We start from the raw sequence: 25379 nt of genomic DNA on the forward strand, positions 1-25379 counted from the left end.
TTTCACTTTGTCATTGGTGAAAATGGATTAGAAGGACTTGTTTGTCTCACAATCACAACTGCTTTCTCAAAATAGTTGGGTGTCTTTGGCATCGTGGTGCATTGTCATGGGAACCTGTCTGTCTGGGTGCTGTGACTTTTCCTACCTCAGTTCTGAATTTATCTTTATTTGATATCATTCTATTTTCAAGTGGATTTTTGGCATTGAGTAAACATGGAAGGGCACACAAGTAACTGTGGGAGGTAATAGTTTAACTGATGGAGAAAAGCAGTATTATTTTTTTAATTTTGAGGCAGCATGTTAAAGAGGATAGAAGATTATTTTTAGTGTCCTGCAAAAATCTGACTTCAAGTCACGCCTCTGATACAGACTAGCTGTGGAACCTTGGGCAAATCACTTAATGTCTTAATGATGTGGGCAACACTCCAAAGCTATAAGTTACAGACCACTTACCAATCTGCATGGGTGGAGGGAGTTTTCCCACTGGGAATTCCCTACACTGACTAAAAAAAATTCTGAAAACTTTTACATTTGATATAGATGGACAATTCTGGGCTTTGGGATTTTGTTTTTAACAGATAGTCTGGGTCCCTGCCTCTCATTTTTTCTTTTTTTCCCCTTTCTTTCTTTTCTTTCCTTCTTTTTTTTTTTTTTTTTTTGCAAGGCAATGAGGGTTAAGTGACCTGCCCAGGGTCACACAGCTAGTAAGTGTCAAGTGTCTGAGGCTGGATTTGAACTCAGGTCCTCCTGAATCCAGGGCCAGTGCTTTATCCACTGTGCCACCTATCTGCCCCTCCTCATTTTTTTCTACCTCTGTGAGAGATATTTGCTATCTGCCTATCTCAAGGTTAAAGAAAGAGATCTAGTTTAGCCAGTTAAGGATCCTAGCCTAGAAGGTCACAAAAAGGACTCAGCTGGATTTGAAATTGAGAATTTTAACTTGGGGGAGAAAGATAGTTGAGGCTCCCTATCTCAGGGGGCTGGTCTTTGCTAGGGCTCTGGTTGCTTTCCGCAGCTTGTTAGGTCTCATCTCTCTCTCTAGGACTTTCAAGTCCCTTACTCCTTACTGTCAGCACCGGGGCTTGAAGTTCAGCCCTGCCCAGGCTTGAACTTCTCAGCACTTCTTTCCCCAGTCCCCACAAAATGCTCAGAGTCCTTCCAGCTCCTTGGAGGAATTTCATAAATTAAAAGGGATGGAAAAGGAGAGAAAGAACAGAAGTTAAAATTCCCTTTGGTGTTTTACCTTCTTTTTCTTTCTTCCTTTGGGAGACTTTAGCACCACATGATTCTGCCAAGAGCTAGTTCCTTGTGTCACTTGGGTGAATGAGTTAGTGAGGAGGATTTGGTTTGGTTTTTGCCCCCTGGTCCTGTGATATTCCATGACTGCTAGTGAGTCGATGAAGCTCTAAAAACTTGTGGCAGCAACCACCTTGTTTGTCTCTCTAGATCAATCACCTCAGGCAAGTAGGCAGATTCATCTCCAACACACTGTGTAAACTCCCCAGGGGGTAAACTGTATAGGATGTCTGTCACTTCTCCAGCCTTCTTCTCACTATTCTTTATTATAGGATTTCTGCTGCTGACACTTCTGTTGATTGGGCCATTCGTTCCCCACGGAGGGGATGTTTGCTTCCTTCCTGGCCCAGAGAACAAAGTTTTTCCTGTTTAACCCTACCTGCCACAGATCACTCATTCTCATTTGTCCACATGCTACTTTGTAATTGTTCTCATTTCATCTCATGAATCTTTCTTTCTTTCTTTCTTTCTTTCTTTCTTTCTTTCTTTCTTTCTTTCTTTCTTTCTTTCTTTCTTTCTTCCTTCCTTCCTTCCTTCCTTCCTTCCTTCCTTCCTTCCTTCCTTCCTTCCTTCCTTCCTTCCTTCCTTCCTTCCTTCCTTCCTTCCTTCCTTCCTTTCTTTCTTTCTTTCTTTCTTTCTTTCTTTCTTTCTTTCTTTCTTTCTTTCTTTCTTTCTTTCTTTCTTTCTTTCCCTTAGGATCTTGGTAAGATAGATGGAGGAGGGGCACCTAGGTGGTGCAGTGGATAGAGCACCAGCCCTGGAGTCAGCAGTACCTAAGTTCAAATCCAGCCTCAGACAATTGACACTTACTAGCTGTGTGACCCTGGGCTAGTCACTTAACCCCAATTGCCTCGCAAAAAAAAAGAAAAGAAAGAAAGAAAAAAAGACATCATTTTAGTTCTGTGGTGTTTCCCACCAATGAATCAATTTGCCCAATGGTTAGTAAATGCTTATGTACTATTGGAGCTCTAGCTTATTCTCTTATAGGAGTGTTAGCCCATTCCAGGGGTTCTTTCCATAGACTAAAAGGCATTTTTTTTAGAACTTCACTGCCTAGGGTCCCAGCTATGAGGGGGTGCTAATTTTGGCATAAAGGAATCACCTGTCTGGAGACATTTGATAAATGACTGGATGGAATGTGCCCAGCATTCTCATAATCCTCTGACACTCTGGGTCTTGGGTTTCCTTTTGAATTTATTGACTTGCCCTGGGGCTCTGAGTTTGGTTCCTGACTTGCCCTGGGGTTCTGAGCTTGGCTCTCAAGGGCTTGACTTCTCCTTCTGTAAGCTTGGGATAGTTACTTAATCCTTCCCCTTGCTCCCCACAGATGTGGTGAGGCCAAGTAGGAGCCCAGGAACGAAAAGTCTTTAAGGTGGCATTAAGAACTCTTAGCTCTTGGTTTGATTCTAATCCTTAGCTTTTTTCTTTTCTGTTCACAGACCGGGAAGATCAGTCTATCCTGTGCACGTAAGTGAAACTGCTGTTTTCAATCTGTTTAATACACATATGTAGACTTGTACTTGTGTTCTCTCTCTCTCTCTCTGTCTCTCTCTCTCTACCTCTCTCTGATTTTCCCACCCTCTGATTTCTTTTTATTTTATTTTTTCATTCTGAAACTAATTCAAATAAAATGAGCATTTCTCTATAGAAATTAGAACAGAGAAGTAGGATTTTACATGAAATTTTGAATCTCCCTGAGAAAAAGCTGCTTTTTATTTTGTGTAAATAATTACCTTAAAATATAGTACCTTTTGTCTTTCTTCCCTTCTGGTTTTCCTACTATTCTCTAATGTAGTCATAGATTTTTTTCCTAAAATTAAATTAATTTTTGTCAATGACCAAAAAAAATCTATTTTCTTTCCTTCACTTAAAAAAAAGAAAAGAAAACAAAACCCTTGTAACAAATATGCATAGTCAAGAAAAACTAATTTCCCTATTGGCCATGTCCAAAAAAATATGTTTTTCAGTACCTTAAGTCCAATACTTCCCTGTGAGGAGATGGGTAATAGGCTTCATTATTGGTCCTCTGGAGTCATGGTTGATCATTGCATTGATCAAAGTTCCTACATCTTTCAAAGTTGTTTGTTTTTACAATGTTATTATTGTATAAATTGTTCTTCTGGTTCTGTTCACTTCACTCTGCATCAGTTCATACAAATCTTCCTAGGTTTCTTTCCTTCCTTTTGATGGTCTGAGACTCTGGCTCAGACTCCAAGCCTATCTCTGTCTCAGTTTTTTGAAGATCTATGACCTGGCTCTTCCTAAGTCTCTTTCTCTGTTTCTGTCTTCCAGTTTTTCTAAAGTTTGGTTCTTCTAACAAAACTCCATTATTACCACCATCCAACACACAGAAGGAAATGCCTTTTAAAATGACTGTGCCCCAGGATTACATTCATTGGGTTGTTCCCCAAAGATTGGGGGGAGGGGAGGCAGAGAGTTGGCATGGATGAATGGAAGGTGAGAACTCTACTTTTTTGTCTGTTTCTGAGGAGGAAGGAGCAGTAATGGCCAGAATAAGCCCCTGGAAACTTCCTATGGGTTTGAAATCATAAAAGTATTCTTGGCCTACTATATGGAGGCTGCCTGAAGACTGAACTCTGTTGAATACAGAGGATAGGTAGAGAATGGAGAATCAATTCTATTAGTTCTGTGGTTGAGCTTGAAAGGGGTCTGAAGCTTTGTCTCCCGGGACACCTAGTTTTCCAGTGTACCCAACAAAAGAGATTGGGGCCTTGGTTTCTAGCTCTAGTGCATTCAACCCTTTTCAGTTATTGAAGGTAGTCAGAGGTACCCATATCTGATATTTAAGAGACTAATTATCTAAAATGACCTTAGACTGATTCTATCAGGGACTAAAGTTAGCATGAGTCACCTAGAGATTGTTCCCCTCAGGTCCCAATTCTTAACTGTCACTGAGTTTCCAGGAAGGAGTACAGAGACAGGTGTGATACAGATCTCTGCTCCCAGAGGCTATGGAGAGAGTAGCTGTCTCCTCTCTGGGAGGTGTTTCACCCCCAACAGCTGGATCCTGTATCTCTCCCAGGGCCAAAGTTGAGCCCTATAAAAATGCACTGTTTGCGATGGACTATAGATTACTGCTTTTCTTCCTTTCCCTGAATAAGTTCTTTGTCTTTCATGTAGGGTGATTAATGGATGGCTTGTTCCCCCTCTGGACCAGGTCCCCAGTTAGTTTGTTTTTCCATTTGGGTCAGTTTTTTTTCCTTTTAAAAAAGACAACACAAAAACAAACAAAAATGTCCTAATAGTTGCTCATGAGCTTTTTTTAGGTGGATTGGTGTTAGTGTAGATCTCTACCTCACCCCTTACCCCTATTCAAAATAATTTGACTATATATAGTATGTACATTTCTCTCTGTGTATATATATGTGTGTATATAGTGTATGTATGTATACATTTATTTATCTGTATATGTGTGTGTGTGTATATGTAGTCTGTGTTCATTTCTTTATATATACATTGTTCCCACCCTATGCTACCCTTATCCCCAGGAGAATGTGAGCTCTTCGAAGGCAAGGCTTCTTTTCACTTTTGTCTTTGGATCCCTGGTACCAGGCATGTAGTAGGCCCTTAATAAATGTTTGTGGAATCCAATTGTATACAACCAAACCATTGATGGATATAAGAAATAGCGTAGTAATTTGGATTCTAGTTCCATTCCCTTGAAGACCTTGGCAACCCCTCAGAGACTCAGTTTTCCTAGTAAAATATGGTGATTCTGCCTACCTTTCTTATCTGAGTGGAATATGATAAGAATAAAAAGAAGTGATAGACATGAAAACTGTTGGGAAAACTGATGGAAGTTCAAAATACAGCGAATTTTGGATCATCAACATCATTTGTGGGTGCAGATCCAAAATAGATCTTTTAAAACCATATTTCACTTTAGAATTTACTATATGTGTGTTCTTACTCAGAAGATAATGATAGTTCACCAATATATGGTACTTTTCATGCATTATATATTATTTCATTTGATTTTGACATTTGCCCTGTGAGGTGAGAACTATTATCATCCCCATATCACAGATGGGGAAATTGACATTCAGATCTGCTCAGAATCATACAGTCAGCAAGCAATAAAGGCAAGATTCAAACCTAGGTCTTCTTTCCTCCAAGTACATTCTATCTACCATATTAGGCTACCTTGCCTAGGAGTTACTTGCTTATTTACAATCATCTATCTGGCACTAGCTCCATGCCCATAAAATATGTAGTAACAAAAAGTCACCAATCCTTGGAAGCCCCTACCTCTGAAAAGTGACTAAGCTTACAAAGAAAATCTGGATTCTAGTCCTGGCTCTGCTACCAATTTACTTTGTGATCTTGGGCAAATCACATTACTCCTTGGGGCCTCAGGTTCCTGTAAATTGAGGAATTTGGATTGGACATACTCACTAGGCTTAGGGGAACTCTTTCCTAGAGCAGATGAACTGTGAGATGTAGGTACTGAGCCACTGTCAATGACCTTCAAAAGCCTAGAGAACCAGAGACATGCTATTGGAATTAGGAGGGATAATTTCCCCCCACAACTCCCACCCCCAATTAAAAGAAAAAGCTAAGGGGGGTAGCTAGGTGGCACAGTTGATAAAGCACTGGCTCTGGATTCAGGAGGACCTGAGTTCAAATCTGATCTCAGACACTTGACACTTACTAGCTGTGTGACCCTGGGCAAGTCACTTAACCCTCATTGCCCTGCAAAAAAGAAAAAAAAAAGAAAAAGGAAAAGGTAAGAGAGTAGAGTTTGGAAACTATAGATCTTTGAACTTGACTTCAACCCCTGGTAGAATTTAAGAATGAATTCTAAAAATGACAGTTTCTGAAAATCTAGAAAATGTAGTGCTCATCTCTAAGAGATAGTATCACTTTATTAAGAACAGGTCATGCCATGTCCTTTTTTTTTTGACAGATTGATAGGGGAAGGGAATGCTACAGACAAAACATTGCAACGTGCAGTCTGCTACAGACTTCAGTTCAGTTCCCTTGTTTTTCCAACACTTTATGACCCCATTTGAGTTTTCTTGGCAAATATTGGAGTGGTTTACCATTTCTTTCTCCAGCTCATTTGACAGACAAGGAAACTGAGGCAAAGAAGGTTAAGTCCTACAGGCCTAGATTTCAGCAAAATACCTAACAAAAACTCTTAGGCATATTCATTTCTCAGTCTGGCTTCAAGTACTTACTGTGTAATCTTGGACAAGTCACTCCATCTTTATGTTTCCTCCTTCCCCCGAAATGGGGGTAATAATAGCACTTAACTCTCAGAATTCTTATAAGTACCAAATGAGATAATAATATTTGTGAAGTGCTTTGCAAACCTTAAACCTTAAAAATCCAGCTATTCTTGTTATTCTTATTATCATTATTTTCTCCTATGAACAAGATGGAGAGATGTGGTAGGCAAGATGATGGGCTAGAGGTAGATTTGTTTGAATAACTGAACCCAAAGTATGGTCATCAATGGTTTGATAATGACTTTGAATGGAGGTCTCTAGTAGAGGGCCCTAGGTATCTCTGCTTGATTGTATGCTTTCTTTTGGTGGGGCAATGAGGATTAAGTGACTTGCCCAGGGTCACACAGCTAGTAAGTGTCAAGTGTTGTATGCTGCTTTTTAAACATTTTTATCAGTGAGCTGAATGAACCCAGGGATGGCATACTTTTCAAATTTACAATGAATAAAAGGTAAAGAGAGACAGCTAACACATTGGATAATAGGGTCAGGATCCCAAAACCATCTTGACATTGGAATGAATCAGACAAAATATATTTTAATAGGGATGAATAAGAGATGCCATCTAGTATTTAATGGGCAAGAAGAAATAGATTTCTTCTGCTTGGTCTCAAAGGGCAAAACTGTGAGCAGTGGCTAGGAGCTACATAAAGGTAGATTTAGGATAGATATAAGGAAAAACTTCCTGACAATTATTATCAGCATTGCCATAAACAACAATAGGTAATATTCATAAAGCTCTTACAATACACCAAGTCCATGTGCTAAGTGCTTTATACTAATCTCATTTGATCTTCACAACAACCCTAAGGGGTAGGTGCTATTATTACTCCCATTTTACAGAAGAGGAAACTGAGGCAAACAAAGGTTAAGTGACTTGCCCACACAGCTGATAAGTGTCTGAGGCCAGATTTGAGCTCAGATCTTCTTAACTCTAGTCCTGAAACTATTGCCCATGGACTAGGATATCAGGAGATGATGGATATTCTTTTACTTGAGGTTTTCAAGGGAAGACTGAATGATCACTTTTGGGAGATGTTATAGAATAGGTTCTTGTTCAGGTTAGGGTTGGCCTCCCTTCCAGCTCAGAGACTCTGTAATTTTTTCTTCTGAGGCCCCTTCCAGCTCTAACATTCCTAGATTTTAAGATCCTAATATTAAAATGTTTGCATTCACAGAGCCAACTAAAAGTGGATCAGGTGGCCCACATATGTGCTGGGTGAGAGGATCAAACCAATTTGGGATTTTAAATTTTCTGTGGATTCCAAGACTGTTAAGAGTTAACTACATTTCTCTTAATGTTCTGTCTCCACTTGTCTGATTATTTGTAGCCAGCATAAACAATGGAAGGGGGCACAGCTAGGTGGTCAGTGGATTCAGGAAGACCTGAGTTCAAATCCAGCCTCAGACACTTGACACTTACTAGCTGTATGACCCTGGGCAAGTTACTTAACCTCCATTGCCCCACTCCAAAAACAAAAACAAAAACAAAAACAAAAACAAAAACAAAAACAAAAACAAAAACAAAAATAATGGAAGGAAATACAATGAAATGGAATGGCCTGGGTCCTAGTCTAGGCTATAACCATAGAGCACATTTCTAGGTCAGAGATAGGACCTTGCTGGTAAGTTCTTTAATTTCTAAGGCTGGCCTTAGTAGCTAGTTAGTCAATAAACTATGTGCCAAACATTATACTAAGTGCTGGGGATATAAAAAGAAGCAAAAGACAGTTCCTGCCCTCAAGCAACTTTCATTCTAATAGGGAAGACAATATGCAAACAATTATGTACAAACAAGTTATATACAGAATACGCTGGAATCCATAGTCAACAGAGGGAAGGCACCAGAATTAAGAGGGGGTAGGGAAGGCTTCCTGTAGAAGTTGGGGTTTTATCTGGGACCTGAAGCCAAGAAGCAGGGATAAAGAGGGAGAACATTCCAGGCATGGAGTGACAAGGCACCTTAAGGTACTCAGGAATGGTGGTCCTCTCAGCTATGTGGACCTACACTGACCAGGAAAAATTAGAGAAATCCAGAGGGATAGTCACTTTGCTGTTAATATTGAATCTTAGGGGCAGCTAGGTGGTGCAGTGGATAGAACACCAGCCCTGGATTCAGGAGGGCCTGAATTCAAATCCAACCTCAGATACTTGACACTTACTAGCTATGTGACCCTGGGCAAGTTACTTAACCCCAGTTGCTTCACCAAAAAAAAAAAATGAATCTTAGAGTACAAACCATAGAACTCCATGAGCAAGGTCACCCTTATGTAGCAACGTGATAAATTGGAATGAGCACTAGGTTTAGAGTTGGGGAACTGGGTTTAAATCCCTCCTTCACTGCTTACTTGCCAAGTGAAATTGGGCAAATCAGTTACCATCTCTAGGCCTCAGTTTTCTAATCTATAAAATGAGGAGATTATACTAGATGTCCGCTAAGGTTCCTTCCAACTCTAAATCTAAAGCTAAACTATGACTCAGGAAGAGAGTGAGGCTGATGCTTTGGGACAACTCTTTCTCACTTAAATCCAATTCATGAGCAAGTCAAGATATCTCCCTTGATGTCATTGGTTCTCTTCAAAAAACAGAGTACCACCACCACCAACAAAGAATCAGGTGGTATGCTATAATCCTAGCTGGCATTCTTCATACACTCTCTACTTTCTAGTCTGTGAGTTTGCAAGTGTCTAAGTGTGGAGAGCTAATGAAGAGAATGAGCTGGCCTGGAACCACTCTGGCTCTGCCTATGGTGGTGCTAAAACCCAAAGGGCTTCTTAGGTTATCAGGAGATTATATAAATTGGCATAAAATATTCTGGTTTTGGTTCAGAGGTAATGACCAGACCCAGTAAGCCAAACACACCCTGTGATCAGGAGTTCTTAGACAGTTAGCTAACTTTTCTGGCTGCTGAAATTAAGTAAAGAAGGCTGATATTTACTTCTAAGTGGAGGGTTTTTTTCTGATCTGTTTCTTTTAAATATAATTTGTGGTGAGGATAACCTTGGGCAAGCCACTTACTCTTTGTGGGTCTCAGTTTCTTCATTTGTAAAAGGAGGGAATCGGATCCCATCTCATTTTTATTTTATTTTATTTTATTTTATTTTGCAGGGCAATGAGGGATAAATGACTTGCCCAGGGTCACACAGCTAGTAAGTGTCAAGTGTCTGAGGCTGGATTTGAACTCAGGTCCTCCTGAATCCAGGGCCAGTGCTTTATCCACTGAACCATCTAGCTGCACCCCCCCCATCTCATTTTTAAAGAATTGAAGGAAATAGGGGGCAGCTAGATGGTTCAGTGGATAAAGCACTGGCCCTGGATTCAGGAGGACCTGAGTTCAAATCCAGCCTCAGACATTTGACACTAGCTGTGCGACCCTGGGCAAGTCACTTAATCCTCATTGTCCAGCAAAAAAAGTTTTAGTAACCTGTCTAGGGTGGTGTGGCATAAAACCTTTCTTTTATAAAAATCAGGAAGATGCTTTTGTTTTTTTTTAAACTGCCATACAATGCTAACAGGCATACATGATCAGCTATGGCATAGAGGGAAACACTCCACTTAATGAGTCATAATCATGTTTACAAGCACAGTACAAAGCAAAAACAAAAAGAAAACTAGCTTGACACAAGATTTTAACTTTGATCAAAATACAAGCAAGTCAGGGAGCAAGAATGAGGTTTGTGACTTTCATTGCTGTACACTTTGATGGAATTATAGGCCCTTCCAGTGTAATGATAACAGACAGTGAGGTTAACATGTTGTTTACATAGCATGACTGGATTATCATTCTCTTAATATGAGTTGCAATAAATTAGCCAGACCCATGGAACAATCCCAAAGATTCCCATCTTCAAAACTGGGCCAATCCTAAAAAGAAAACTAGACTGTTGGGAAAGTCAGATTAAAAAGAAAAATAGAAACTAAAAAACAGCCCAGGATATTGAAACTGTTTTTCTAAAGTCTCCTGTACATTACTACTCAGGGACAGGTATATTATTGTGCTGACGTTGGCATTTGGAGTAAGAGCTGGTGAAAGTTTTGTGGAGTGACTGATGCTCTGGTTCTTGCTCCAAGTCTGTAATACATGGGAGACAGCATAGCACAGTGGAATGTATGCTAGATTTGGAGTCATGGGGTATGAGTTCAAATTCTAGCTGTGACATTTACTGCCTATGTGATTTTGAGAAAGTCATTAAACTGGGATGGGGGAGTTTTCTCATCAGTAAAATAAGGGGTTTGGCTTAGATAAATTCTAAGGCAGGATTTTTTTGTTTTGTTTTGTTTTTCAGGGCAATGGTTTAAGTGACTTGCCCAGGGTCACACAGCTAGTGTCAAGTGTCTGAGGCTGGATTTGAACTCAGCTCCTCCTGAATCCAGGGCTGGTGCTTTACCTACTTCTCTACCTAACTGCCCTCCTAAGGCAGGGGTTTTTACCTTTTTTGAGTGTATCATGTACCTTTTGGGCAGTCTGGGTAAAACCTATGCACCTTTTCTCAGAATAATGTTTTAAAATGCATAAAATAAAACATATTGAATTAAAAAGGAATTTAATTATAATGAAATACAGTTATCAAAATGTATTTTTAAAAGTTACCTGCATTCACAGACTTCTAGGTCAAGAACTAGGCAGCAATGGATAGAGTGCTGGGTCTAGAGTCAGGAAGACCTGTTTTCAAATTTGACCTTAGACTCTTATTAGCTGTGAGACCCCAGGGAAAGTCACTTAATCCTGTTTGCCTCAGTTTCCTCATCTGTAAAATGAGCTGGAGAAGCAAATGGCAAATCTTTGCCAAGAAAACCCCAAATGAGATCATGAAGAGTTGGACACAACTGAAAATCAACTGAATAACAACAAGGTCAAGAACCACTGCTCCAAGGTGCCTTTGTGCTCTAAATCTACATACTGTCATTATTTGGACTAATAGTAGGAATAATCCCAAAATTATTTTGCTTTGGTTTGATACTGAGTGTTTATTTTTGATGGAATTATCTCCCATACTATGCCTAGTCTAGGGTGATATGATAAAGCTAATGCAGTCTCAGGCTGCTTTAAGAGAGGGAAAGGCTGAGGTGATAGTCCCATTGTACTCTCCTTCGGTCAGACAACTTCTAGAATGTTGTGATCTGTTTTAGGCAACACCTGAAACAAGTCCAGAGAAGGGAAACTAGAAAGATGAAAGTATCCATCTCATGTCATATGAGGATCAGCAGCTAAAGAAATTGTGATCTTTTTAGACTGGAGAAGTCTTTAGCTGTCTTAAAATACCTGAGAGCTTGCCTCGTGGAAGAAGTATTCCATTTATTCTGTTTGTCCCCAAAGGGTAGAACTAGGAGGAATGAGTGGGAGTTACAAAGGAGCAAATGTAGGCTGGATATAAGGAAAAACTTGCTAACAAATAAACTCCCCTAGATAGTGGGTTTCCCCTCATTCTTTACAATGAGGTTGGATGATCACTTCTCTGGTGTGTTTCAGTAAGGGATTCTTTTTGGGCCATTGGTTGCACTAGATGTCTGCCTTGGTCCCCTCCAACCCTGATATTTTGTGTGTCTGTGAATAGGGAGGACATTTTAGAAGGGCAAGAGTGGGAAAGGAGAGCTAGAAACAGCCTAAACCCCAGAGACTTCTGGAAACAGGCCATGGTTCAGAACACATTTTACTTTCTCAGCAAAAGTAAACATATCCCCAGAATACCACATGGAAACTTTTGTAAAAGCCTTTGGGAAACAAAGGGTTAAGCAGTGTATTCCAAGAGTCTGCGCTGAGTTCCAGAGGCCCTACAGGATGGCAGGGTAATTAAAAGGGAAAGGATGCCATATATGGTAATACTTCCAGGGACTCAAGAAAGGAAGATGGGCATGGTTACCCTTGCCCAGAGAGAAAGGAGAAGCAGTTTAGAAGACTAGAATCACTAGCTCTTATTTATATTAGACAGCCGACTTGGAAGCCAGAGGTTGGGAAAAAAGATTTTAATTTTTCCAAAGAAATAGTGATCTGGCTGGTAAATCAATTTGAAAACCTATTGGTCTGCTCTGTTTGGAAGTTTGCCTGGGATACTCTTTCTTTCTTTTTTTTTTTTTAAAATCTATATAACATGAAACTGCTTTAGCCAAGCAACAAAGGAAAAACTAGATTTCCAAACTCGGCTTAACTGCTGTCTCCCTAAAGTAGGGAACAGGACCCTCACATGGAACACACCCCAGTCTTAAATTGTGAAAGTGAAAAGATAGGAGGGGAAAGTACATTCAGGGTGGGAAACTTAAAACTAATCCTAGAGGGGTGGGGCAGCTAGGTGGCGCAGTGGATAAAGCACTGGTCCTGGATTCAGGAGTACCTGAGTTCAAATACAGCCTCAGATGCTTGAAACTTACTAGCTGTGTGACCCTGGGCAAGTCACTTAACCCCCATGGCCCTGCAAAAAAAAAAAAAACTAATCCTAGAGGGCAGCTAGGTGGCGCAGTGGATAGAGCACCGGCCCTGGAGTCAGGAATACCTGAGTTCAAATCTGGCCTCAGACACTTAACACTTACTAGCTGTGTGACCCTGGGCAAGTCACTTAACCCCAATTGCCTCACTAAAAAAAACCAAAACAAACTAATCCTAGAAAGGAGTATCTAACTAGCTAGGTGTTTGTTTAGCTGAGTGGCACAGTGGATAGAGCACTGGACCTAGGGTCAGGAAGACTTGAATTCAAATCCAGATATAGATACTTCTTAGGTGTCTGATCTTAGGCAAGTCACTCACCTCTGTCTGCCTCAGTTTCCTCATATGTAAAATGGGAATAATAATAAAATCTGCTTCTCAGGGTTGTTACAAGGATCAAATGAGATGATATTTGTTAAATACTTTGTAAACTTCAAAGCCTTATACAGTCGAGCCAACTTAGCAGGAGTTACTAAATTTTCAGTGTGACCATTTACTCCTTAGAAATCAGCAAAGGCTACAAATTGGGGGTTGATTTATTGTTTTGTTGATTGTCTAGACTTAGTCTAGAAAGTGACAACGGGAGAAAATGTTAATAATGCAGATTAAACTTAAAAGTGTGTGTATGCATATGCATGTGAAAGTTTTTTTAAAAAGTAATCGCAGTGTTAAAACATACTAGATAGTTTTAAAAATTGTTACCAGGAATCTGATGCTCACTTTTTCCTAACTTAAAAACCTAAAGGAAACTGAGTCTTTCTAAGAGCTATCCTCTGGGTATGGGAGGTCAACAAGATTATGTACAGAAAGATAGTGCACATGCTTCTTTTCTTTTTAGATTTAATGTGAGTAGTTATTAATGGGGCCTCAGTAGAGGAACTTAATTTCTTCATTTCCTAATTAGGAAAAAAGATCAGGAACTGTAATACTTCTGGTGGCAGTGTTTCAGCTCCAGAAAAGCCTTGAACCTGACCCTGAGGACAAACAGACTTCTTTCAAAACACTTTTTAACTATCTCTTCGAGTAGGGCTTCTTAGACTTTTTCCATTTGAGACCTCGCTCCCCTTTCCCCCGCCCTGAAATTTTTACATGACTCCTGGTACATAAATATATAAAATAGATATACAAATCAAACATTTAGTGCCAAATTTTTTGCCACCCCTACATTCACTTACTTGATCCCATATGAGGTTTTGTCTTAGAGAACAGAAACGGAAGAGAGCTGGAGAAATGGGCCACGGCAGGGAGGAAAACAGCAGGGGAAGAACAGAATTTAGGCTGAATCTCCTTTCCCTTTTCTCCTTTTCTCCATTTTACTAAAGGCTCAGTGGCCACAGCATCGTCACCTTCCTTCTAAAATGAGGTCATTCCATGTCTGTGCAGCCTGGTTACCACAGCTAGGCTTTTCTGAGCCTCAGGAGACTCTCTGCCTGTAGGCTCAGCATTATAGATCATAGGTCCTGGGCTTAGAGTGTAGCCAGTAGACCTTTAGGCATCACCTGCTCCAATCTCCTCATTTTACAAAGGAGGAAAAGCAAAGTAAGAAAGGGGTGAAGTACTTGCTGCCAACGTCACACAGCTAGCGAGTGGTAGAGCTGGGATTTCAACCTGGCTTCTTTGATTCCAAATTCACCTCTCTTTCCATGGTACCATTCCGTTTCAAATGAGAAAACATATAGAACATAGGTCTCCTCTGTGCAGAGCTTGACCCTTCCTTGAGACTATTTTCTACTTAAATCGGAAGCTAATGGTTAGTAATATTAAGGCTACTAATACTTCTGATGTAAACATATTCTGTTAATTCTAAATAATTTGGATTTCCGTAAGCCTGTCATATTGTTTCCCTTTTTCTCCCCCTAACCCCAACCATTACCTTATGTATATTTTTTTGTTCTACCTATATATGTATGTGTTGTTTCTGCCAGTAGACTGTAGAGGGCCTCAAGTAGTGCCTAGCACACAGAGGGTGCTTTAGAAATGTTCTTTGATTGACTTGATTCTACTCCAAACTCCTACCATAGGCTATTCATTCAATAAGCTGATCTCCTTTTTCTGATTTTTCTGCCTGTCTGTCAGTGGGCAGAGAGCAACATGGTACACTGTCTCCATGTCTTTCAGAGGTGAATCTGGAGCTGGGAAAACAGAAAACACCAAAAAAGTCATCCAGTATCTGGCTGTGGTGGCTTCCTCCCACAAGGGCAAAAAAGACACGAGCATCACTGTAAGTGGCCCCTTCCTGTCTCTGGAGGTCTGACCAGCAGGTTGACTAGGGGTGGGAAAAGAAAGTTAATTGAAAGGGTCCATTCTGGCAACCTGGATGCCTTTTCAGAAATATAACCTATTAAGAACATGCAATTCTGTCAGGGCTGTGGGGTCTATGGAAAAGAGGGGGTGGGGAGAAAAGCCTTGTTTGAAGGGGCCCTTAGGCCTAAAACAGGAATGTATTTTGCTGATGTGCCACATGCATAATGCCTATTTATAGCAGAGCCCTGCATCAGCTCAGCTCTGCAAGGACCCAGACCCTGAAGGCACTTTTGCTCTCTGGCAGCCAGTCAGCCTAGAGAAAACCAAAATAATTTGTCCCCTCACAAGTGATGATCTGGGGGAAACACAACTTTGAATAAGAGCTCTTGGTTATATTATTGGATTTTGCTCATTTCCACATATATCCCTGTTTTTTCTTCTCTGAGAAAGAAAGGAGAAAGTCAAACAGGCCTACATAGGGAAATAACTTTGCAGTCATCTCTTGATGATTCTGGGGCTTCTGACCCATCCATCTAAGGCCCTTTCTGAATCCTTCTAGATTCTATTTTTTTTCCTTCCTTGAAGGCAACTCTGGACTGTGGCTCCTCATTTTAGCCTAGGCACCAGAGAAAAAGTGAAAAACTAATCTGGAATTAGTTCATTTTATCTATCTGACAGCACCCGTACCTCTGCCAAAAGTGAATGGAAGAGGCTGAGATGAGCTTCGGGGACTGTCCAAGGAGTTCATTGGTCCTGGCACACCCTTGTTCATTATTTTCTACGGATTTCCATGAGTTGACTGACTGACCATCTAAAAGTTTAGCTTGTCTTTATGTTGTAGAGCCAGAAACTTGACAAAGAACAGAAATCCAGAGATATCTCGAGATAGCTAAAATTTCTTGCTGTGGCCTATGTAATGCTAAAAGCAAAACAAGAGAAAACCTTTCCCTGTATCTCAACCTTAAACTATAACATTCAAGTTGGGCTCTGACTATGGGGAGAGCCAGAGAATATCCTTTAATCATTGTGGGTCACTGAGAAGATTTGACTATCCTCTCCCACTCTTGCAATTTAGTGGGATTATATACTGTATTTGGAGGCAGGAAGACAAGAGTTCAAATCTCTATCTTTTATACTTTTATACTTACTAGCTATATGACTCTGGACAAATCATTTTAAATTCTTCTGTAAAATCAGGGAGAGGGAGGGGTGTAGACCAGATATACTAGGAGTCTATGATTTTAGGCCTACTCAGTCCTAAGGCCTGGAGAACATTTTAGCTCTTCCTTTTTCTTTTTCTGAATTGAAAAATGTGACTGTGTTCTCAGTAGTTAAAAAAAGAGAGAAATAGAGATAGATAAGGAAATAGAATGAATGAGTAACGGAAGAGTTTGTGTGTCTCTCCATTTTTCCTAGGAAAACTACACTGTGTGCGTGTGGGGGGGGGGTGGGAAATAAATATACATAAATAAATACCCACCAAGACCCAATGTTTGTGTGACTGAAATAACATTGACATTTGTTTTATGCCACATTATTCAACTACAGCAAGGCCCATCTTTTGCTTACGTGAGTAAATGAATTAGAGTGTGTTTTCTTCAGTGTGCTTGGGAAGACACAGAGTACCTAGATTTGCATGCTGTTGTTGCACCAACAGAGTGCCCGTAGTTGATGGTAGAATGTGTTAGGTTCTTGTGTCTCACACCCTGAAGCAATGATAGCACTCAATAGTCTCTCCGCACATCGACCCTGCCTGTGTCAGAAGCCACCGAGAGAATTTGTGGTCTGACATTTGCAGGAGTTTCTTTGGAATTCCCAACCTTACCTGCCTGTGATGGATTTTTCTTATCCAAATGAATTTCTCTACGATCCTGAAAGAGCCAATCAGACTGAAATTTGACCGCCAAAACTTCTGATTGAAATAATCTAAAGATTTCTGTCCTGTCAGGTTGAGCTTTTTAGGACGGTTGTGAAATATACCCTTCACTCTCCAGGTTTGATTGACGAGCAATTTGGCCTTGGCATGTCTATCCTCTTCCCCAGTGGGACAGTGCTTCTAAAGCAGTGTCCCTGTGCATGTGTTTGCGGTGCTGTTTGTGATGTCTGTCCGTCTGTCCATCTGTCTCGGCATGTCATTCCGCTGACCACCTCCGCTCAACCTCAAGACATAAAGCTTCAAGAACAGCTCTTCTGATTTGCAAAACACGAGCTCTAGTGGTGTGATAATAAGATGGATCGCTGGAGCCACTAGCCAGCCAACAAAACCGGGTCTTGCCAGAATTATAATTAAGAATTGAGGGGCTAGAAGCCAGAATTCTAGGATTATGAGACCATTAGAGGTCATCTTTTCCATCTTCTTGGCTCTGGGTAGGACCACACTTAACTCATCCCAGACACAAAATCAGGGGGTTGAATTTGTAACTGCTAAGGTCCTTTCCAGATAGAAATCTATGATCCTGTGACATGGGAAGTTACTTTTTTAAAAAGCTTGCTAGGAAGGATATCACTAGGCTCCCCTGTAAGTGGGTTGCTTGATAGCAAGTCAGTTAGGATTGTAGAAGCCAGACCCTTAACCCAGGGCTAAAGAAAAGGTACTTCTCATCTTTTCTCATTTGGAGGAATAGGTAGAGAAACCACAACCCCTAAGTTGTAACTTTCCATGTGTCTGATAAAGGGGAATTCCAGTGGTTGTTCACAATTGCTGTGGAAATGGTTTCTATTTTTTAAAAATTATTTTTATTTTTGTAGGGACATCCTGGGAATCTTGGGGGTGGTAGTGTATTTATAAATATACACATAAATAAATAATAGCTTCCTATCTCATTTCTCTAGAGCAAATACCCAGGGTACCTTAGTTATGTATACCAGAGTGAGGAGAAAATCTATCATTTACCTTTGTCTGAAAATCCTTCTAAACTCAGGGTGTTTCTGACTGAAATCCCAGAGATCTGAGCCAAGATGCCCTGAGGTGAAGAGATTGTTTTAATAAGGGAGGGGATACTAAGCATATACTAATAAGGAGGCAGAATAATATAAGGCTCTGAAAAACGAATACTTTCCAGCCAACTGGAAGAATGCATAAGCACGTCTCTTTGGCAGGCAAACCTGATCTTCAACTCTGATGCTGGAATCAGGCTGAGGGACCACAAAAGTGCATATTTGCTTTTCTGGCATGACTTGTATAATTAGCTATTCCCTGTCATCATTAACAACATGACTCCATTTTTGTGCATGGGAGCTCATGGTCCGACAGAGAGAAAGTGGTTGTTTCCATTCTCAGGCTGCATTTTAACCTGATTAATGGAGCTGATGCAGTATGCTTTGTAGCTTTCTGCTGCTGTTAGATTAAAGCAACTCCTGGCAGGTTTTTCTAATGATATCTTCATTTTCCTTAAAAATAAATAAATAAAACAGAAAGCAAACCTGAAGAAGAAATCTCTACCTGTTTAGTCTGCATTGCAAAAAAAAATGTTTTTTAAACTAAGAAAACATTACTTTGTGGTTTAGCTTAGGACAGCATTGATGTTCCAAAAGATAAATATGCTTTGATCTTTGAAGCAAACAGTGTTAAAGGGTAAACTTCTTTGTACAGCCAGCAGCAGCCGTACTCTTTCTTCCCCATAACATTCAGATGACTAAGGACATGCAAAAAATCCCCCAGGAACAACCTGAAGGGTAGTGACAAAAATAATCCACTGGGTGAGGGTGAATGGAGTCTATTGACATCATCTGGGACAAAAGCATTAGGGCTTGTGCTGACTTCTTTGATAACTAAATGTGAATGAATTTTAGGGTGAGCTGGAAAAGCAACTTCTACAAGCGAACCCTATTCTGGAAGCTTTTGGCAATGCCAAAACCGTCAAGAATGACAACTCCTCAAGATTCGTAAGTAGCAAAAATACCCAGGATTCCTGTGGAGGGCAAGTGTTAGGATGGTGTCTCCCAGCTTGCATGAGAATGCAGGGCAAGCCAGAGTGGATCAAGATAACAATGTAACTCTAGTACTTTGCTTTGGTTGGCTTTAATCCCCAAGCCTCCTATCTATAGCTAAGAGTGGCTGGAAAGTAAGTCCCTGCCCTATCTCAGTTTCCCCCCACTGCTATTCTCAGTTGAGCACTTTTAGTATGAAAGAACTTTGACTGGGACAGTAGATGGATGAAAAGAAGAAGAGACGAGGTTAGTGAGGTAGGAAAATAAGAAAGACGTTGAACTTAAAGATGGCAGTGGAGTAAATGGTGCATCTCCTTATGCATACGCAGATTGAATGGCAGTTATATATGTAGCCTCCATTAAGAAAGGATGTTTGGCATTGATTCATGCTCTTGTTGGCTCCATGCCCTCGCTACATCCCCCAATCTAATTCTTGTATATCTCTCTGTGGTTCTTGGGGAAAACGCTGGTGATGATCACTGTTTCACTGATTAAAAGATGCTCCATCCTTCTTTTTCAGTGATCAACCAAACAGGTAGAATACCTTTAAAGGACTCAACCAAGGGTCTCCACAAACATTTTTCCCCAAGGGCCACAAGTTATTTTTATTTTTCTGAGTCTCTTTTTCCTCTCCTTCTTCCAGGACTGGGGTCTTTTATTTATTCACTCTTTTATAGACTCAGTCTTAGAGGAGGTGAATTAGGGCAACCCCTCTGAGGTGGTATGAAATGTCCTAAGTCTGGAAATCAGAAATATGGAACCAAACTTTTCCCTCAGATCCTCACATGCAGGTGCCATTTGAAAGCTACATGAAATGTAGCTTTGTGGTACAGTGCAAAGGATCCTGAACTTGAAGGCATGAAACCTGAATTTGATCTTTGACTCTGCCATTTATTACATTTGTGACCTTGGACAAATCACTTAACTTCCCAGGGCTGTAGTTTCCTCTTCTGTAAAATGAGTTAGACTAGGGGCAGCTAGGTGGCACAGTGGATAGAGAGCACTGGCCCTGGAGTCAGGAGGACCTGAATTCAAATCTGGCCTCAGACACTTAACACTTACTAGCTGTGTGACCCTAGGCAAGTCACTTAACCCCAATTGCCTCACCAAAAAACCCCAAAAGACAAACAAAAAACCCCCAACAAAAACAACAACAAAAAAATGAGTTAGACTAAATGACCTTTGAAATTCCTTCCAACCTTGGATTTTTGATCCTAAAGAGTGAGAAGAGGACAAATAAGAGTCTACTTGCTGCATTTAGTATAACATGCTTTTTAAAAGAGGAGACTGGGGGGCGGCTAGGTGGCGCAGTGGATAGAGCACTGGCCCTGGATTCAGGAGTACCTGAGTTCAAATTCGGCCTCAGACACTTGACATTTACTAGCAGTGTGACCCTGGGCAAGTCACTTAACCCCCATTACCCCGCAAAAAAAAAAAAAAAAAAAAAAGAGGAGACTGATGGCAGGTGGCCCAGCAGCTGAATGAGATCTGGCTTGGTCAATGGCTGACCCACTACTGTCCATAGATGTCACTTTGTTTCATCTGAGGAATACAATAAAGATGTTCTCAATCCTGGCGGTGCAGAAAAGTCAATTCTATTAAATATGCTATTGAGAATATGTTTTTTAACTTGTTCCTTCCATTCTTAAAGCATAGCATTGAAGTAGCTTAATTAGCAGCCATACAAAAACATATCTTCTCATTGGTAGGGCAAATTCATCCGCATCAACTTTGATGTCACGGGCTACATCGTGGGAGCCAACATTGAAACATGTATCCTTTATAGTGGTCTGGGAAATATGGAATTCTACTAGAGCGCTGAGGGGAGTGATGTCAACAGTAATATTGGATATCTTAGAATGGCAGGAATTATTGTGGATGGCATGAGTAGATGAGAAGAAGAGCCTCTTTCTATGTGGTTGCCCCTTTCTTTTCTCTGAAGTAGCTACAGTTAGAGGTTTGGCTGAAGTGGGAATACTGGGGCAACATTCTTAGGCAATCTTAGGCAACATTCAATGATTTCAGTCACAGAAATCTCACCTTGGCATTCCATTGCTTACCAGAGAATACTTGCCTGGCAGACTATGGGCATTATATAAGTTTTTAGCAAAAGCCTTTCATCTCTTCCCATTTCAAGTCCTTAATTTTCTCATCTGTTACATGAGGGTACTGGATCTAAGGCACCATGGTAAAGCAGAAAAAGGGGGGTTGGAGTGTCCAGGAGAAGACCTGACTCTGCTGCTTAGTACCTATATGACCTTAGACTCAGTCTGGGCCTCCATTACTTCAACTCTAAAATGAGAGAATTAGATTGATGACCTTTAATCTAAGAGCCGATGATGAGATGGTACCTAAATTCCCATCTAATATTCTTAGTCCATAATTCCTAAAATACAATTAATTTACCATTTATATGGGGGAGAGCAATACACAGCAGATGGTATTTTATTGAATATAAATCTAAGGATTCAGGAACTATATGCTTCTGTCTGTAGTCCAAATAAAAAATGAAGCAATTACCCAGATAATTCAGGCAAAATCCCTGCCAGTGAAGAAAAGAGAATTTGGGGTATGGATTGCTAATCATGCTTCTTTGTCCAATTATATCCATTGGATTTTCCTTTGTCCTTCACGTTATTGCCCAACAGAATCTGCTTTCTTTCCTTGAGTGATAGTTGCCTCTTCCCCTCTGCCCTAGTATCGTAACTAGGGTAGGGTAACCAGGGCTTTGACAGAAAGTGTAGTCCAGGCTCTACTGAATTGTTAGAAGTTAGAACTGTCTGAGCTTAGTATTTGGTTAGAAAGATTCATTAGTTAAAATAGAAAGCTCATATATGGTGCACTTTCAGCCCCTTCCTCCAATAGCCACTCCCTAATTGAGCCATGTGACCCTAGACAAGTCACTTAACCTCCCCCAGCCTCAGTTGCTTCATCTATAAAAGGAGGATAATGGAGAAGGAAATGGCAAACTACTCCACTATCTTTGCCAAGAAATCCCCAAATAGGGTCACCCCGAAGAGTCAGGCATGACTGAAACAACAATAGTACCTATTTCTCCAGGGGTTATTGTGAGGATCAAATAAGATAACATATAGAAAACACTTTGCAAAACCTTAAAACACTATATAAAACGCTAGCCATTATTATTTACTAAAAAGTAGTTTCGAAGGCATCTGCCCTGCTGCTTGCCCCAGAAGTCAGAATTGCTAGTTATGGCGCTGCCAATTCCTAATCAAATGAGATAAGATTTGTAAAGCACTTAACACAATATCTGGCTAATAAATGTTTGTTCTCTCCTCTTCCCTTTTTTCCCTCCCCCAAAATCTCATTCCTGATACATCTAGTCGCCAACTAACTGTTCCTTCAGTAACAGCTGAGATGCTAGATAGAGGGAATATAAATTAAAGCTTTAAAGCCTAAGGATTCTTTTCTTTGCAAAATTGTTTTACTTTCTGGGACATGTTTCTTGTCCATTTCAATTGTGAGCGGTGTTCAATAGTATAACATCCTGCTGTTTATTAGACTCATCCTTAAAAAAACAAACAAACAAAAAAAAACCAGGTGCATTTTGTTAGTTAATATCGTTGCTAACAAGTTCCATGGCCCACCCACTGCGGATTCAAAGCTCATCACTGAGATCTTAAGTCTCTCTGTGGAGCAGCCAATGCTGCAGATGGCCAATTTGTTTTCAGACAGCTGAACACATAAACTTTTTTCTGTTATTTTCCATTAATAAAACTCCCACCTCCCCACCCTTCAAAAAATAGCCTAAAGAATGATACTTGAGACAGAGTGTATAGGCCACAGTCAGGTGCCTAAATATTTGCTGGGCAGCCAGGTGCACAGTGGATAGGGTGCTGGGCCTGGAGTCAGGAGGACTTGAGCTCAAATTCAGACTCAGACCCTTAGTAGCTGAGTGACCCTGGGCAAGTCACTTAACCCTGTTTGCCTTAGTTTCCTCATCTGTAAAATGAGCTAGAGAAGGAAATGGCAAATCACTCCATTATCTTTGCCAAGAAAATCCTGATTGAGGGGCAGCTAGATGGCGCAGTGCATAAAGCACTGGCACTGAATTCAGGAAGACCTGAGTTCAAATCTGACCTCAGACACTTGACACTAGCTGTGTGACCCTGGGCAAGTCACTTAATTCTCATTGTCCCACAAAAAAACAAACAAAAAACCGACTGGGGTCATGAAAAGTAGGATGTGACTGAAATGCCTCGACAACAAATATTTGTCATAGAAATTGAGGTTGTTAGTAACCAAGGAGAGATGACTGACACAAATCAAGCCGGGAAAATTTCTATGAGTCCAGATCATGAGGTCAATTCCCAGAGGGAGTTGGCCAGTGTTGCTCCATCCCTCATGTTCTAAAGTTACACTTACTTCTGAGATGGTCCAGCCCTGCTTATGACATTACCATTGACCTAATGGCTCAGGTTTTTACTCTTCTTCCCTCTTGAGTTCATCTTTGAAGGAGCCCTGCCCTACACCCTGCATCATGCTTTTCAGTAGTAGACCCAAAGTTATCAGTGAATTAGATTTTCATTCCAAGGGAAGACTGGTGAGAATTTTTTTTGACACTAATGACAAGGAGTTCTTAAGCTTTTTTTGTGCCATAGACCACCTTAGCTGTTTGAAGCTTAGAATTTATTATTCACTTAAAATGTTATTCTTAGAATTAATGAATCTATTCATCATTTTATTTATTACCAATTTAAAATTCATCATGTGATTAATAATTAATATTTTATCATTTTAATTTAATATATTGTTCACTAAAACATGCTTAGAATAAGGTTTTAAATTTATAAAGTACATAGGATTACAAAGAAAATGAAATATTTGAAATACAATTAGAAAACTAATTTTAAAAACAAACCAAGGGGGCAGCTAGGTGGCGCAGTGGATAAAGCACTGGCCTTGGATTCAGGAGGACCTGAGTTCAAATCCAGCCTCAGACACTTGACACTAGCTGTGTGACCTTGGGCAAGTCACTTAACCCTCATTGCCCTACAAAAACAAAAACAAAAAACCAAGTTCATGGATCTCAGGCTAATAACACCTGCTCTATTATTTTCTTCCTAAAAGCTTAAAGTACTTACCCATCTGGTCTCAACTATCTATCCTTATGAGAGTATCATTTTGCTTGTCATTAAAGGCAATTGTTAGCAGCACTCCACTATTCTCTATCTTATAAACAAACCCTTGTCTTCTCTTCTCCCTCTAGCCTTTCTGTTTTTATACCCTTCTCTTTCTTTCTTTCTTTCTTTTTTTTGGTGAGGCAATTGGGGTTAAGTGACTGGCCCAGGGTCACACAGCTAGTAAATGTCAAGTGTCTGAGGCTGGATTTGAACTGGGGTCCTCCTGACTCCAGGGCTGGTGCTCTATTCACTGCGCCACCTAGCTGCCCCGACCTTCTATTGCTTTCTACAGGGCACCTAGGTGGTTCAGTGGTTAGAGCATACCAGGCCTGGAGGAAGACCTGAATTCAAATCTAGCCTCAAACACTTACTAGCTGTGCAATCCTGGGCAAGTCACTTAACCTGGCTTGCCTCAGTTTCCTCATCTGTAAAATGACCTGGAGAAGGAAATGGCAACCCACTCTATTAGCTTTGCCAAGAAAGCCCAAAATGGGGTAACGAAGAGTTAGACACAACTGAAACACTTAACAACAACAATAGTTTCCCACCCCTTTTATTCTTTTATTTTTTTTTGCAGGGCAATGAGGGTTCAAGTGACTTGCCCAGGGTCACACAGCTAGTAAGTGTAAAGTGAATGAGGCTGGATTTGAACTCAGGTCCTCCTGAATCCAGGGCCAGTGCTTTATCCACTGTGCCACGTAGCCGCCCCCCTTTTATTCTTTCTTTTGTTTCTTTCTTCCAGTCTATGATTTAGACCTGCCACAGATATCCCAAGGTATGGTTTAGCCTAAGTGACCACCATCAGAGCTGAAGAGGCTCATGATTCAGAACTAGAGTAATCTACTATTGTTCTTTTTAATCAATCAAAAACATTTATTTGGTGCTTGCTGTGTGCTAAATACTGGGGTTACAAATAGAAAAGCAAGATTGCCCTTGCTTTCAAGAAAGTAACATTCTAATGGGGGAAATAACACATAAGTACCCACTACATGCCAGGACCTTAACCTGGAAAGGAAGGAAATGGCTTATCAATTATTTGATGAGTTTCTGTGTGGAAAGGAGTGGGATGGGCTGGGATAAAAGGCTCAGCCTTGCTGT

At 40.5% G+C, this 25379-nt stretch overlaps 1 protein-coding gene across 1 annotated transcript in view; it reads left to right on the plus strand.

The window, feature by feature from the left end:
- The window catches only part of MYH11 (myosin heavy chain 11), a 128827-nt gene that overhangs the window by 49892 nt on the left and 53556 nt on the right, over positions 1-25379 (plus strand). The window contains exons 4-8 of the mRNA XM_043977398.1: positions 2736-2763; positions 15082-15184; positions 16756-16776; positions 19000-19092; positions 20847-20910. Of these exons, the coding sequence (XP_043833333.1) occupies positions 2736-2763; positions 15082-15184; positions 16756-16776; positions 19000-19092; positions 20847-20910 (309 nt within the window). The remainder of the gene's footprint in view (positions 1-2735; positions 2764-15081; positions 15185-16755; positions 16777-18999; positions 19093-20846; positions 20911-25379) is intronic.

Source organism: Dromiciops gliroides, chromosome 1 (genome assembly GCF_019393635.1).
Source record: "Dromiciops gliroides isolate mDroGli1 chromosome 1, mDroGli1.pri, whole genome shotgun sequence".
Classification (NCBI taxonomy): Eukaryota; Metazoa; Chordata; class Mammalia; order Microbiotheria; family Microbiotheriidae; genus Dromiciops; species Dromiciops gliroides.